We start from the raw sequence: 16,800 nt of genomic DNA, 5'->3' as shown, positions 1-16,800 counted from the left end.
AATCATTCAAGCTGAAAAGGCCCTAATCTAGTGATTGTCTAATGAGTTCCTTTGTCCTTCAGCAAAACAGAATTAATTTTAAATCTAAAGCATTGCAAAAGCTCAGAGAGGGGGATTGACCCACGCCCCAGCCAGCTGCCAAGTTACCAAATTTGTTGCTGTACACTCATGTTTGAGTTACTCCTAATTCCTCCTATTTGTGTAACACTATCCCTGAAACAAACACCATCAGAGGCAGCACTTCCTTCAGTTGTTGTGTGTTACAGTGTGCCTCTGTTGGACAAAACACCATGGCAAACACGGCTCCCGCTCCAAGGTACTCCATGTTAAACAGCAGCTTTGCTAGCAGGCAGTGTGCAACATTAGTACCAATCAGAGGTGCTGAGGAAGGGGAGGAGTCCACATTCACTCTGTGTTACCTGGGGCTGCGGAGGGATCCCAGGCTTCTTGATCCTTGTAAATTTTTTGTAGTAAAAATGTGTAATTCAATGAGCCTACCTTGCAGATCGCCTGGTTCAGGTGATGAAGTTAGAACATAAATTCACGAAACAATCTTTCTTTATTTGTCAAATAGCATTCACAGATCTATTAAAAATGGCCAGGACAGAGTTGGGAGACAAAGTGGGCAGGAGTCTGTGCAGAGGGGTGGGAATTTCCGTGCTTTGTCGGGAACTGCTGGGGAAGGTGTCGAGCCAGAGCTGCAGAGCAGGAGCGTGTCTGCCGCCCCTGTCCAGTACAAGACCAGCTGAAATGGAAAGAGAACATAAGTGCAGTGGCACATCTGTGAAAGACTCTGCACTGGAAGTGCTCTGACGTGCTTCTCTCTCGTGTGTTTTGTCTGTGTTTCCCTGTGTCCCCATGAGTGCAGCAGTCAGAGCACAGGATGAAGACGGGGCCGAGGGCAGCACCGGCCGCACGGACACGAGCTCCTCTGTGTCCATCAGTAACTCCATCAGCAGCTGTGAAGTCACCAGGATTGTAAGGATGCCCCTTGCCTGTCTACAACTGTCTCTCCTAATGTGGTTCAGCGCTTTCACAGCTCAGTATTAGCACTTCCCCAGCATCCCAGCTGTGATCACATTCAAGGCCCTTGTCAGAAGCTCCCTTAATCCTTTTACCAGCATTTTGTTAGAACTATGTTATTAGCCTTTCCCAAAATCACAGAATTGGTTTATGTTTATTTAAAGATATTTCAGAGGTATTTATGACCTCTTGCTGTCTCCTTATGCCATTTAACATTTACTGTTAGAAGAAAGAGATTTGCTTTAAAACTGCTTTGTAACTTATCTGGGAAAATTCTAAGGATTTTTTGAGTTCTATAATGCTTTTCCTGTCTATAAGTAACAGCAAGTGAGAAAAGGGGTGCAGATCACAGTTGGAAATTTCTGCATACCATAATCAAACCATTTCTTCCCTGCTTGCTGTATCCCCATAATCTTGCAAGGTAGATATTCCATTATACATATGTGAGCACTGACACAGCAGGACAGGCAGATAGAGAGAGTGCTCTTGCAGAGTGTTAATAACAAAGAACAAGACATCTTTCTAGAACACTGTGAAAAATGCTGCCCCCAGGAAATTAAAATTATACTCAAGAACAGCCAGGAAAGAACTTGCTGCCACTCATAATAAGCTTAGCTGGGTTAGGAATATCTTTTTGGAATATCTGTTGAATATTTAGATGCCTTATACTGGTCTTCCCTCTAGTGCAATTCAGGTTTTAGTTTCCAGTGTACTGGAAGATTATTTAACATATGAAGATCTGTGTTTTTCTGTCTCATTCCAACTATATATATATTTATATAAGTAGACATACTGCTTTTCATCCTCCTCCTGTGTCAGCTGTGCAACATATACACCACACATCAAGGGTAAAGTTACAATGGCTTAGTAAATCAGGCAGTTATGTGGTCACAGGAGAAGGTGCAGTGCCAGCACACAAGCTGGGCATTGTGCTAAAAACTGGGATATATGAGTGCTCTTGGATTCTGCACAGCTAGAATCGACTTTTCTTCTTTTTCTGTGTGTGCTTCTCAGTGCAGACTATGGCCAGTGCAGAGCACCACTGCTAATGCTGCTGTGACTTAGAGGTGAGAGCACATTTCAACCAGATAACCTTTCTGAAACCTTTTGGTTTCTTGTTCAAAGCAAACCCTGCGGAATCGCAACGACAGCATCATGTCGACCACTCCCGAGCCTCCCGGGAACGATTCCATCGTGCGGCGTTGCAAAGAGGACACCCCTCACTGCAGGTGGGTCACATGTGGGGAAACCTGTCCTGAGCCCAATGGCACAAGGACAAGGGAAAAAGGGCTGTAGAGGTCCTTGTGTCTGCCTCTGATTGAAGAGCCTCTATAAAGCAGCAGGATTAACTTCTCAAGGCTGCAGCCCTTCATCCCACATTTTGTCCAAACCACTCAGGAGTGCCTGACGGTTCAGCCAGGATGAATGACACAGTGATACCACTGCAGCACTGACTTTGTAATGAACAGAAACAGGACTGGAATCACTTGGCACTGATGCTGTTGGAGAAAGTGCTCTCTCTACCTTCGTACACTGATCCAGCTTCAGTTTTTGCCCCTCAGCTCCATGCTGCCCTTGTGTCCCTGTTCTTTCCCCTTCTTTCAAAGCTCGCCCTTCTTCTCTGTAAGCTGCCGAAGTGAGCAGAGTTGCTTGCATGTCTGCGAGGAGTGGAGGGGAGAAGTGGAGGAGGGAGGTGGTTTTTCTGAGTCTCAGGGTCTGCTTCTCAGCAGAGCAGGGAGTGGAGAGAGAGGCTTTGCTCTTGGCTTCACCTTCTGCTGCAGCTTCCACTTCTGTCGGGTCAGGGCCCCATGGACTTCCCCTGGCAGTGAAATCTCATCAGCTGGTGAGTGGGAAGTTGGTGGCAGGAAGGAGGGAGACCTCTCCTGCCTCACAGTTCCCTAAAGGGCACTGACCCCTTTTCTAAAAGGTTTTTTGCAATGTGATACTCAGACATGCTGTGTTGGTGTGGTGTCAATAGCATCAGTGTCTGCATCAGAAATATCAGGAAATACAAATACATTCCCTAAAGGTCCCAAGCAGAAGGAGAAAAGAACAGAGCAGACCTTTAGAAGAAAGCAATATATGTGGAGGGTTTAGATCTTTATTAGATCTATTTTTGATATCTAACCTTTATTAGACCTTTATTCATATTTTTATGTTTTTCAAAACAATCTGATCTTGGGCAGACTCCCACTTTTGCCTCTCTCTCTGGAGAGCTTTGCAAGACAGCTTTCCACTGAGGGCATCCTCAGCTGGTCCTCCCACATAATTTTGTAGGCTGCTGAGGCTTTAAGCAGTGTTTATTTCAGTCTCCCTTAGCTTCTCCTACATTGCCCTCCAAGTCCCTTTTTAAAGTGTGTTTTATTACAAGATGAGAAAAGGCTTTTTTATTAATGATTTGAATGTTTTGTGCCTCAGGTGCTTGAGAAGCCTTTGGCATGCCTGAACCTTTCAATATTTGCAGTGTATTACAGAACACAGTAGAGATTACACAGAGATTATTCATCTTCTGGACTTATTTCACTGTAACTGTGACTGTATTCTGTTCCATGTGTTAAGGCACTGGAAGACTGAGTTGTACTGAAATCTGAATTTTTCCCTCATATTAGATATTCTTTGTGTGGAAAGAAAAGGTACCCTGGAACAAGGTCTGAATGTGGGTTTACTTTGTTGAGCTGATAATCACTAAAGTCAAGTATCTCAAGAACCTGCCCAAAAATTCACTGTAGCTAATAACTTTATAATTAGCATGATAAATTTTTGTAACTTATTTGTGAACATAATCCAGAATAATTGCTGTTTGCAAGCCAAGTTGCAGGTTTCACAGTTCATCTCAACTTAATTTGTGTGAATAAAAAAGGTGAGATCATCATTTAATGTAGGAAAAGGTACATTATTTCCCTGCTTATGCATGCTGTAAAAATAGCTGATCCTCTGCAGCCTGGCTGCAAAAATTCACCCTTCAGCTACAGCCAAATATGAGGAATATCAGCTCCACAGGAGACCTACAAATCATTCTGAATGGGAAAAACAACAAGCTGTTATTTAAACAGCTTTGCAACCAAAGGACATGCTTTAATGAAGTCCTTCTAGTGAAGCTGACAGATCACTCACTTGGCTGGACAGCCCCAATACCCCTGTAAGAGCAGAATTTTAGAGAATCTTGAGTGGTTTTCAGGCCAACCAATCCAGTCACCTCTACCAGGAATGGCTGTACGAGCTGGGCTGGGAGCAGAGCTGTGGCAGTTCCCAAAGCCTGGAGCACTTTGCTGTTCTGTACTGCAGGTACCTGAGTAGCCATGCGAGGTACCCTGAAACTGCTATAAAAAACTTCAAGCACTTTAAATCAAGCAGATAAATTACTCCTTACTGCTGCACCTCAGTAACTTCCCTTGCATTTACTCTGTCCATCAGTGAACTTCTGGCTTTTTGCTCTGTCATGGAAAACCCCCATGGTGCAGTGCATGCACAGCAGGCATTGTGCAGCCCTTTATCTCCATGTGAACCAAGTGTGGTGTGAGTCACACACCAGACCATCAGTCAGCAGCTTCCTTTTGTCCTCAGCAAAATCTTCATTCCCTCACTGCTGTTGGCATTTCTTCCTTCTGAACCTTCTTGCTGCTTCACATGCTTCCCATGCTGGCTGACACATGTTGTCTTCCTGCCCTTTTCTATATATCCCCTGGACTCTCAAGGATGTTACTTGCTTATTTTTTTGCATCTGCACCATTGCCTGATGCAACGCCTCCAACATCTTCCTTTTTCACAGAAGAAGTTCCTCCTTCGGAACTTAATGAAATCTGCTGAAAGCTGGAAAGTGTGCAACTTTCTCTCTCTTCCATTATCTCATGCTTTGTTTTTAGTTCCAGCTTGGTTGAAGAGGACAATGACAGCTTTGGATGTGATGCTTTGGAGCTGGATGGTAAGCAAGAGGATATCATGTGTAATTGAAATATGAGCTAATATGTTATCAGCTCCCCAGCTACAGAGACTGTCAGATAACCAACCCCCTCTAAGAAAATGGGACGCACAATCTGTGAGTAAATTGAGAAAACAAAGGGTCAGCCAGTGTTAAGAAGGGGAAAGCGGTCATTCCTGAAGAACTAAGTGGGAAAAGGATTCGTTTTTTTACCGTGAGGGGGGGTCAAGCACTAGAACAGGGTTGTCCAGAGAGTTTTAGTCAAACTCTTCATCCTTAGATGTCCTTCAACTGGACAAAGTCCTGAGCAATCTCCTTGAGCTGACCCTGCACTGACCTTTGACTAGACAGTCTCCAGAGGTCCCTTCCCACTTTCTATTCTATGAGAGAGGCATTCCTCGTGCCATGTCCTCATGCCTCTGCCTGAGGAATTTCCTACTTCAGCTTTGGTTGGGTTCAATTAAAATTAATTTTCCTCTTTTTCATCTTTGTCACTTTATCTAGGACTCATTATCATTCTTGTTACTCTTTCCAGATGACAGTCATGACAGGCAGTCACATGGAGCTCCTTCAGTGCACTCTTCCTCTTCTTCTCATCAGTCAGAAGGCCTGGATGCCTATGAGCTTGAGCATGTCAACTCCATATTTAGAAAGTTCTCTCTAGAAAGGTAGGTAAACTGGCATCTCAAATACCTGAGAGGAAAGGGTGCTGTGGTAGAAACTCTCTATTTATTTATTAGTTGCTGAAGTTATAGTGGCAGGAGTGATTATGGTGGCAGCAATATAACGTTATCTTGGAGCCCCTTCATGTCCTGTAAACCCTCAAATCCTCAAATTTCAAAAACTTCAAGGCAGACTAAACGTTCTAAAGGCTTAAATTTCTCTTTGTGATCTTGCTATCTCGCTGCAAGAGCTTGCAGAGTGGAGAACTGTTGTACGCTGAGTTTTCAGAGATGCCAGAGCACTGGGATCTATCCAGATGCTCTTCTCCAGAACTTGTGCTGTAACGAGGAGGATTTCTTTTAGAGTCCTTAGATCCTAGTGCTTGGTAATGCTGGAGGTTTATTTCTATATCTTTCATTTATCATACATGCATTTAACTCAGAGTGAGATAACCAACTGTCCCTTCCTCTCATGGACCAGACCCTTCCGTCCCTCTGTCACATCTGTGGGCCGCATCAGGAGCTCATGTCACACGATCCAGCGCGTGACACTCAACGGGGACAGCCTCAACTCAGAGATCACCCTGCTCGGGGGCAATGACAAGGGCAGCTTCATCAGCTCTGTCAAGACAGGCTCCCCTGCAGAGAAAGCTGGCCTTCGGGAGGGACACCAGATCCTCCTGGTGAGCATGAAATCATCACCAAGTGGCACAGGGTGTCTGTCCACCCACCTATGCTGTCCCTGGCAGCCCATGAGCACAAGTTCAACAGTGCTTCTGCCAAGTTTCTCTTTACTTAGTTTTCCCTCCATTGCCAATGTTGCCAGACCATTTTCCTATTAAAATGCCTCCAAGGGGAAAAAAACACCCCCCACAATTTATATTCCTGCACTCCTTACTCCCAGGGAAGCCTGGGATTGTCCAACTGCTGCAGTTCTGTTGACTGTTAGCATTCCTAATTTGAGAGAAAAATAATTATATAATTAAGACATAATCTACATCCTGATAGCAAAGTGTCTGCATTGTTTAATAAGAAAAAGATTATGACACTTTAAAAAAAATGGTATAATTGACTCAGATATTGACCCTGCGCTGGAGAGTGATATTTCTTTCATATCTAGCTGGAGGGCTGCATTAAAGGGGAAAATCAAAGTGTTCCCTTGGATACTTGCACAAAGGAAGAAGTTCACTGGACAATTCAGAGGTGCAGTGGTCCAGTAACACTCCAGTATAAATCAAATCATGAAGGTAAGACCGGAAGTATTTCTCATCTCATATGGTCTGTTATAGCAACTTGTCTGGAAGAGAGTGACAGGACCAGCATATCCTTTGTATTGGGATAAATCTGGAGCATGCCACTGGTGTTAATTACAGCACCTCTGTGGAACTGTTTCAGCTTTTAGCCTGGTGACTGAGAAAATAAAAAGCCCATGTGCTTGTCAAGAGGATTCTGAAAAATTTACATGGTGGCCAATAGCAACATGATTCGTGAAACACGTTCAATCTTATTTTTATGTACAGTTTTTTGCAATACAACATGGTGAGCTGAATGATCTTTATCCAGCTGGTCAATTTAGCATTTACCTGATGGAGTTGCCCTGTTTATTACTTTGTGGCTTTATCTTATCTTTAACAGCCGGAGTTCATGTGTGGCGAACAGAATCTGATTTTAGTGTTCAGGGCCTATAATGATAATTTCAGGTTATGGATCAAAAATTACATTCCAAAATCCATTCTTTACTGGTGTGTATAAATGGGCGTTCGTGTTTTTATGCTGGTTAGAGAATTTCAGCTGCACAGATCACACAAGAAGTGATGCCTTTGATTTTCTTTGATGTTTTCAACGGTAGAAAAGACTATTGCAATTTTTTGAGCATCACTTAACTGCAGATAAAGCATGTTATAGATTCTGGGAGTGCCAATTAGAGCTAATAAGGGGAATAGCTTGCCAGTAAAATTGGTGGCAGAACTCACACTGTACTTAGAGGGCAGAGCTATAGCTGTGTCTGCGTCTTTGGTGAGTTCTCTGTTCCACAGGTTGTGTGGGGAGTACTGAGAATGGAGTTACCTAAAAGCAGCATTATAATGAGAATATTCCCACAGGCCTGACAGCAGCAGCATGGTCTGTCCCTGAGGCAATGCCCCATCAGTATCTCTGAGGTGCAGGCCCATGATCTTGCTGGAACTACTGCAGGCAGCGCTCTGGAAGTACAAACCTCTCTCGGAGGAGCCCCAGGAGTTTGTGCTGTGGCTTCTCCCAGAGGATGCCCGGCAATGCAGCAAGAGCAGAGCATGAGATCCTGCCTCACCCCTTCCCTCCCTGCTGCAGGGTACCGGAAGCTGCTGTCGGAGCTGGAAGAAGGGCTCATCACCTCAGGGGATTCATTTCACATCCGCCTGAACCTGAATATCTCCAGCCAGCTGGACTGCTGCTCCCTGTCAGTGAAATGTGATGAGATCGTCCACATCCTCGACACCATGTACCAGGGCAGGTGTGAGTGGCTGTGTGCCAGGGTGGATCCCTTCACTGACAGGGACCTGGAGATGGGGACCATTCCCAGCTACAGCAGGTGAGGGTGATGCTGAGTGGCCACAACTGAGAGCAGGGATCTAGAAACAGGGAACTTAATTACGGCTGTAAGGAAAGAGGTATCTGTCTTAAATTTTGAGATAAGATCTGGTGATGTTAAACTACAACATGAGCTATAAAACTTAAGAAAGGAGATTCCAGATGTCACCTGAAAAAATAAAGTGGGTTGCTCAAAAAGTATAATACGCAAATATTCCATGGATATTCTTTAATCCTTAACTGCAATGCAGTTCTTCATATTATTTTGTTCCTGCCTTTACTTCATGGTTCAGTCAGTCCTCACTGCTATTTCTATTTAATCTTTTCTGTAGGCACAGACCCATTGCAATCCAGCTTTCTTCTGAGTGGTTTCAAAACTATCTTGATCTACATGATTCCATCTTTTCTTTCAGAGCCCAGCAACTCCTTTTGGTGAAGCTGCAGCGGTTGATGCACAGAGGAAGCAAAGATGAGACAGAAAACTCCTACAATACCCTTCGGGCACTGCGGGTAAGTATCCACAAACAAAGTCTTTTTAACACCTCATACTCCCCTGCTACTGTTTTTTCATTTTTCATTTTTCATCATCATTTTACAGAAATTCCTGTTTACATTCTCTGTAGGTTTTGATTGTGTCAGGCAGTGGGCACCTTCTGTTTGCTTTAAATAATGTCCCTGGGAATGAACCCAGCTCTGGCTCACTATTAACCCTTCCAGCTATGAAGGAGTACACTTTAAAAGTCAAAACTGTTCTGTGCTTTAGTTACCCTTCTCATGCTTCTCTGCCTGTAAACATTGAATGCATCTTCATGTACACATGAGGAAGAAGCTGTGTCCTTGGAGTTAATAATCAGAGCTGTTTCTCTCCGATTGTGAACAAGCCTCTAAACCACAGAGTCTATTGTCCCACTTTAGAAAGACCTGTCTCTTCCAGCCTAGATGTTGTGGAGAGAATTGGGATTATCAGGCCTTCACACACAACAGCCCTTCTATTTTCTCCTTTTCCATCACAAAAAGTAATTTGATTTTTCTTTCTTTAGACCCCAAAATTCCATCTTTACAAAATTAAAATTACCTTCCCAGTGTATTAGTTGCTGTAAGTTATTTTTAGAGTCTGGGAGACATTCATGCTTCTAACTTTTGCAGGGACAGGTAGACGGTGCTTGTGCTTGATTTCAGTCAAGGTTAAGTGTCACACATTCCTTCTGTGCTCGCATCCCCACTGATCAAAGGGACAGAGATCACTGGAAGAGGTGCTTGTGAAAGCAAAAGCTGTGCATGATCTTTCTTGGTGCAGAAATTACCTCTTTCTTAGGTGTGGAGAGCAGTCTGTGAAAAAAGGAGTGTGAAGAGCAGTGAAAAAGCAGTGCTTCTTGGCACAAGCCATGCTATGTCCACAGTTTGTTTAGAACATTGTATTTGGGATAGGTATCGATCACTCTCCTCTTTTACTGGAAATATAAAATATCTGTCTTGGCTTGTTTTGTTTCCCAAATATTATGATTTAAAAAAACAAATACAAAAAAGAGGGTGGAGGAGAAAAACGCCTGTGTTCTTTTTTACTAGAATACATTGCAGCCAGAGGAGCCTGCCCCACAGAGTGACCCAAAAACCAGCCCTCGCCTGTCCAGAGCAAGCTTTCTTTTGGGCCAGATTTTGCAGGTAATAAAGTTCAAATCCTCAGTGCAATGTCTGAAATAGTGGATCTGAACAGCTGATATTCTCAGGCTATCCTAATTCCCCCAGAAATCCCAGCTCAGGTCTAGAGGTTGTATTGGAATTTATTCCTATCAAAAAGAGATTTAATGCACGAACGAGAAGGATGGGTTGTGTTTTCTGTTGTGATGCGGGGTGTTTGTTTTTAAGAGCATAGCTTCCATTACGGATGTGCCTTGAGGAATCCCACGTCTGCCATCAGAGGCTGAAATGTGCTTTGCTTGTACCATAAGGACAAATCCAATGGACTGGATCAAATCTCCAAGTCTCTGTGAGATAGGGCTCCATCAGGAAATAGTCCTTTAACTGTGGGCCAGTGACTGAGCGTGACAGAGACTTGTGGGTGAAAGATAAACCTTGTGAAGGAAGGAGGTTGTGAAAGGTTAGCAAATACACAGGAGGAGGAGTTAATGTTTGGATAGAGGAATAGTCGGGTGGATGAGGAAGGAAAGCATGAAGCCCATTTCTCATGTAAAATAACTGTAAAAAGATGCCATTTGGGAGTTTCTAAGTCTCTCTTGTAGAGTAAAGAAGAGGTAGTTTGGGTATAACTTGTGATACATTTGTGCACATACTCTGGGTATGATGTACACATCAGTGCTTGTACTGGTGATAGCAGGGAGCTCTGTGAAGGGAAAACATGCCTCTTAAGAGCAGAGAACAAAACAAGAAATCCCAGAGGGGATTAACACCCGCTCTGAAACAGATCTATGATATTTAAAGAGCCTTAGAAGTCAGTCCACAGATCCATGGAGTCCTGTCTTTGATAGACACAGGTGATTCAGATCTCGTAGTTAATGGGTGTCAGCTGATGAATACATGGGGAGGGTAAATAATGCAAGAAATGAGAGTCAAATCTCTCTTTTTTTTGTTCACTTTTTTAGTTTGTCAGTAGGTCTGAGAACAAATACAAACGAATGAACAGCAACGAGCGGGTCCGCATCGTCACGGGCTGGCCCTCGGGCCTGGCACTGAGCTCATCCGAAGGGAAGAAGCAGCTGCCTGATAAACTGGAAGGTGCAGATCTAAAACAGCCTTTACACACGTAGCACTGACACAAAGGCCTACATAAACATCTACACAACAGCATGGCTATGAAATGTATCATAGGTCTTGCATTTGTGGTTGACTCTGCAAAAGTTCAACAGGATTTGTGACCAAAACTGATTCTGCTAAAAGTGCTTGGGCCACTAAGCCTTCATGGGCAGCTTTAGGACGCTGAAATGTCCTGTTTGACTGGCAGTTCTTCCTAAGTGCTTTCTTGCCTTTTGCTCCAAAACATTTAATTTAGAGTAAGTCAAGCTAACAAGCAGAAAGTCTCCAAGCAAATGTTGGGTTGAAGAGGTTAAGAAATAATCTCTTGAAAGCAAAAGGCACTTGAATCTAGTATTAGGTTGGACATCATAGTGCTGTGAGTATAGTAAAGACAACCCCAGCAAAAGGGGAAGGAGGGACCAGTATGACTAATCATGCCATTTCTGGTTCATGTGTGTCTCCTTTTTTTCTCCAAATATTGATGGAGGGGAACTCAGATGATAAATGTCTTGTTCTTTGCTCAGATTTGGATTCTGAGAGTGAAATCGATAAGAAGCTCAGTCTGATCCCCTATAGCTTGGTGAGACCCATCCACTGCGAGCGCAGGCGCCCTGTACTGTTCACCCCCACCATGCTTGCCAAGCCCTTGGTGCAGAAGCTTCTCAACTCTGGAGGTGCCCTGGAATTCAACATATGCAAGCCAGGTAATGGGATAAAAGAGGGCCATGACTGTCAACCCTCAGTGTTGGAAATACGAACATATATATGCGTGCACACGTAGGGGAATGCACATGTGAGAGCTGCTTGAGGTACTTCAAGTCACATCAGAGTGATGTGTAGCTGTAAATCCTGCTTTTTGAGACTATCTGGGATATTTGAATGTTTTTGAGACAGCCAGTACACATGGTTATGAGATTCTATGTCTATAAATATTATCCATGTGTATGCTGTGTGGTTGCTAGGCTGCCCCTCAGAGACTGAAATGCTGTGAGTGCTCTTTCTGTTTGCATACTGTTTGCATACTGCATATCTAGGCAATGTGAAATTTTGATTAATTTGTTTCTAGTATTTGCTATTATGAGGCATATCTTCCCTAGAGCGACTTTAGGTTTCTGTCTCATCCAAGCTGTGAAGATTGTGCATTTGATCTACTGGAAAGACTGATTTTCTTCCATGCTAAGTATTTACTATTAAAGCAGTACGCAGTGCCGTGGTGGCCGCAGGGCAGGATTGTATACAACCCAGCATTAAACAGAGCTGACGTTTCATTTTTACACTAATATTGAATACCCACAGCATAGTATGCAGCCTTACAGTCATCCAGACAGAGAACCTGAGAAGTTAAGTATTATAATAAATATCCCCTGTCTTGCAACATAAAACAAAAGCTTTGATGTGGAGCTGCAATTCACAAGGGGGCTGATATCACACATTGCAACCTAAGCCAAATTTTTTTGAAACTTTAAACACAAATGTTGGAACACTAAATCCTTGTTTTAGGATCCTGTGCTGAGGAGACCTTCTTTTTTTAGCACTTCTCAGCATCCTCCATCCCTGAACTGTTACTACATAACATTAGGTGCTGGAATTGTATTTACTGTTTTAATTTAATGCCTTCATAGTGTTGTAGTAATTGCCCAAGGACTCATTGGTGTAGGATATAGCTGAGATGCTCAGCTGTGATCAGATTAGGCTTTAATTGAATTCAATGGAAGAAATGAGGCAGCTGTTAAGACAATTCATTGCTCATCTTCCTTCCCTGAACCATCCTTACATCCCATGTGAAGTACTACTGGATATTTTCTACATGTTCTGCTGTTGTAAATTTGATTCTATCCCCAACCACATCTCTTCCTAGATATTGTAACAAAGGAAGAGTTCTTAAGGAAGCAAAGGACGGAGACTGTCATCTTCAGCAGAGAAAAGAATCTGAACACATACGAATGTATTGTACCTGCCAACATTGAGGCTGTCACTGCCAAGGTGCTCCCAGTCCTCTGTGTACCTTCCCTGGGCTCTCTGTGAACCTCTCTGCCATGTCTTGCATAAGAGACGGACCAATTTAAAGTTGCATGTTCTCTATCCTGCCCTCCTTCAATCTCAGATTTGTATTTATTCCCCCAAATGGCTTTTTATTTGTGCTCTTGTTTTCCTTTCCTTTCCCATCCTCAGCCATATTCTTTTATATTCTCCCTCATTCCCTGTGATGACCCACATAGATGCAGTTAAGTATCCTTTCATTTTCTGTACTCCATCCTTTAGTCATTTCCTTTTCATATCATAAGTATATATGAATACACAAGAGAGTGAGAGATACAAGAACCTAGACAAAGGAAAGGGAAGCCTGAAACCCAGACACAGGGGTGTACGGAAGAAAGAGAACAATGCCCAAGACAGAGATCTGATGTCAAATAGAGTAGATTTGATGCACAGCATGGAAAAAAAAGGAGAATTAAAGTGATGGTTTTTTCTCTCACAAGTAGTTGCATCGGATGTTCTTTCTGAACAAAAAGCAAGCCTGTGTTTTGTGTCTCTATGTAAAACTGGTATTTTATCATATTTTTCATCTTTAGAACAATCCATTTCCATTTTAAACCTTTTTGGAAAGCTGTTAAGCTCAGCTGATACTTGACTGACTAGTTTTAAACCAGTAGGAGGAGCTGGACTTTAAATGTATTTGATTAAAAGGTTTTAAATCAGTACAATGGTAAATAGAGAGCTTTCTAAATGACCCCATAAGGGATAGATACCATTATCTTGAGATTCCACAGCAGTGAATTTCCTTTGTGACACTGTTATGACTTTGTTTTTAGAACAAGCATTGTCTCCTGGAAGCTGGAATAAGCTGCACAAAGGATTTAATCAAAGCCAAGATATATCCTATTGTTCTCTTTATAAGAGTCTCAGAGAAAAACATCAAGAGGTTCAGGTAACATATCAAACCTTTTGCATATTTGATATTCCATCTTATTCAGTGAATGATTCTTGAGTCCAATAATGTTCTCACTGAGAGAAATAAAGAACCTCATCCCTCTCCATCTGGTACTTCTATGTGCACTGTTTCCTCCCATGATTCCTCCCTGAAATCTTACAACCGGAGAAAGCAGGAATTCCCCAAATCTGGCACTCTTTCACTGTCACTGGTGGCAATGAGCATTGTGGGAGGATGAGACCAAAGAAAATGTGGTTTTCTCCATGCTCAGCACTCCCACAGCATTTCTTAAGGTAATGCAAGCTGGAAGAGGAGAGCTCATAAACATTTGCACTCTCCCTCCATTCAATGCTCTTAAATTGTTTCCCCATAGCAAATATTTCTCCTTGGGGGCAGCATGAAGGTAAGGGGAGGGCACACCTGGAGTAGCTGCATTCTTCACTGCTTTTATTGCTTGTATGTAGTTAGGAGAAAATAAATTCTTGATGGAACAGCTGGGACTACAGGATTAACTTAGAATGCAGGACATTTATTTTTGGTCTGCTCATTTGATCCAGGAAGCTGCTGCCGAAGCCAGAGGCTGAGGATGAGTTTTTACGGATGTGCCGCCTGAAGGAGAAAGAACTAGAAGCACTGCCTTGCCTTTATGCCTCTGTGGAGGCAGAGGCATGGAGCAGCATTGAGGATCTCATCCGGACAATAAAAGACAGGATCGGGGAAGAGCAGCGGAAAACCATTTGGATAGATGAGGATCAGCTATAAAAAGCCATAAGTAACATGGAGCTCTTTGGTGAGCAAATGACACATCCAGGTGGAGCAGGGGCTCACAGAATTCTTTGATGAGGTGCCCAGAGCTCACTCCTGTTTCACCCTTGCTGGCTGGGCACTTCCTGCTGGCAGGATGCATGTCTGGAATGGAACTGGAGCTGTGTTGAAGAGCCCATGTCTCAGATGCTGGGATCCAGGCTGTGGGACAGACTACAGCCACCACCACAATTTCTGATCCGCTGGCATTTCTTAAGGGACAGCACCTGTTTAACACATGAGGACAAAGACCTTGAGAGGGAGGTTGGGGTAATTTATTATGTTCAAAATATGGATTTCTTTTATTTCATTGAAAACTTCTGATGAGACCAAATAAGTGGAATCTAAAAGGGATAAGGCATGGGGATTGGGCTTCAGGATGTGGAATTGATATGTGCCCCACACCCCCCTGAAGTGAGAACATACCCAGCTGAGGAAGCTGGAGGCTGGTTGGGAGCAGCAGCAGCACAACTGCTGATGGCCAGAGCAGCTCTGTCGCCCTGTTTCTCCACAGCCATTTTAATGAAAAGAGAAGAAAACAGCTATTCTTCCTGGCATTAACTAAAATGAAAATTTTCCTTTCCTTTTGAAACCCCAGTTTTATTTAACAGTTTTTCAGGTTTCCTTTGTAGTCCTGGCACTTACAGGAAAACAGACTTCACTGTCCCAGTGGCACATCAGATCTTTCCAGATCTGCCAACATTTCATTTAGTTTATCCCTGCCTCTGCATCATATTCATTTGTACATCTCTCAGTTTTTAACATTTTTTTACTCATGGAAAATACCGTGGTGCCTTCTCTGGACAACAGGTTTCTCTGTTTCTTCACTGAAATATTTTTCTATGACATCACTGCCTGCCAACATGCCTGCTCTCAACAGGAGGGACTATTCTGAGAAGAAGAAAAGGAGAATTTCATAAGCCAGTAATTTCTGTGAACCACTCAGTCCTTGACCTGTGTGCCGTGGCTGACAGCGAGGAGACCAGCGAGCACCACGCTGTGCTGTGGCCAAGTGGGATAATGCACGCTTCCAGAAGTGTGTATAGGGCTGAGGAGACCATGTCTCATTTTCAAAAGCACTTAAGTCCTCAGAGAGTTTAAGTTCCACTGTTCATGAGTGTGACTTAGACTCCTAAATCTCTTCAGTCTTTGAAACCTTTCCTCTCGACATTAGACGCTGTACTGAGATTGCCAAATTGATCCAATAAAACTGACCCGATAATAATGACTCACGCAACTGCTGATCTGAAATGCAATAAAAATTGACCTACAGATAAAGAGTTGTGCATCCCATTGTCCTTAGATCTTTCTTTCCTTGCCATATCCCTCCATTTTAAGATGCATTTAAACAAATTTACTTTTTGCTTCTGTGTTCATCCCCAGTCCCCCATCTTGGTGGTGTGGACTGATTTTTGCAGCAGGCAATAAAAAACCAATCAGAATCTAAATAAAACATCTGGTCTGGTTGCCTTCGTTAGATCAGCTGCTCCCTAGTCTTTGCAACAAACTTCTGCTGGGGGTGTCTCTCAGGTAGACTGGGTCAGTGTATGTTGGCTTGTGGGATTGCGCTTTTACTTGATGCTCTTTTTTCTTTTATGCTCTTCTCTTTTATGCACATCATTTTTTAACTAATGGAATCTTCAAGAAGTAATTTATGTCACTTTACATCTAATTGCTGCCGCTGTGTTTCTCAAGTTATTAATGTTTGAAAGAATGTTCATAGCTAGCACTTCTCAGAGAATAGCTTTTTACCTGCCCAGTGCCATCTGCTTGGACTGTGCAAGCAGGGAGAAACTTCCATGTGCAATCTCTTTACGAAAAGGACAGGCTACACACACAATTTTCAACTCCCTCCAGGGCAAGGAATAACAACCAGTTGGGGTATATATAGAACAAATTGGATGATTCTTCAGAGATCCTCTGTAGCTCAAGCAGAAATAAGAAAGCATCAGTTGGAAGAACTAAGCCTTTCAGGAGCATTTTGCATTCATTCCTAATGTCCTGATAATGCAACCTTGTGTAACAGCTGCCTGTGGTTTGTTCCTGCCCCTCTTGTGAAAGCTTTTGAGTCCGCAGCTGAGCAATGGGAGGAACTGCAGGAACATTTCTCAGCTGCTTCAGCAAAAAGTTCAGCCAGGTCA

General features: G+C 43.1%; 1 protein-coding gene across 2 annotated transcripts in view; it reads left to right on the top strand.

Moving 5' to 3' along the window:
- CARD11 (caspase recruitment domain family member 11) overlaps positions 1-16,302 on the top strand; it is a 46,915-nt gene extending 30,613 nt beyond the window's left edge. For both annotated transcript variants that reach the window (XM_010392387.4, XM_019281781.3), the window contains 14 exons: positions 869-978; positions 2,149-2,252; positions 4,887-4,945; positions 5,478-5,610; positions 6,086-6,287; positions 6,725-6,851; positions 7,933-8,173; positions 8,586-8,682; positions 9,739-9,834; positions 10,773-10,905; positions 11,448-11,627; positions 12,782-12,906; positions 13,737-13,852; positions 14,413-16,302. In XM_010392387.4, the coding sequence (XP_010390689.1) occupies positions 869-978; positions 2,149-2,252; positions 4,887-4,945; positions 5,478-5,610; positions 6,086-6,287; positions 6,725-6,851; positions 7,933-8,173; positions 8,586-8,682; positions 9,739-9,834; positions 10,773-10,905; positions 11,448-11,627; positions 12,782-12,906; positions 13,737-13,852; positions 14,413-14,617 (1,928 nt within the window). In that variant the 3' untranslated portion in view covers positions 14,618-16,302. The remainder of the gene's footprint in view (positions 1-868; positions 979-2,148; positions 2,253-4,886; positions 4,946-5,477; positions 5,611-6,085; positions 6,288-6,724; positions 6,852-7,932; positions 8,174-8,585; positions 8,683-9,738; positions 9,835-10,772; positions 10,906-11,447; positions 11,628-12,781; positions 12,907-13,736; positions 13,853-14,412) is intronic.
- The last annotated feature ends 498 nt before the right edge of the window (positions 16,303-16,800 follow it).

The sequence above is a fragment of the Corvus cornix genome, chromosome 14 (assembly GCF_000738735.6).
Source record: "Corvus cornix cornix isolate S_Up_H32 chromosome 14, ASM73873v5, whole genome shotgun sequence".
NCBI lineage: Eukaryota > Metazoa > Chordata > Aves > Passeriformes > Corvidae > Corvus > Corvus cornix.
The sequence above is the reverse complement of the archived record's forward strand: the minus strand, read 5'-3'. Positions and strand labels throughout refer to the sequence as shown.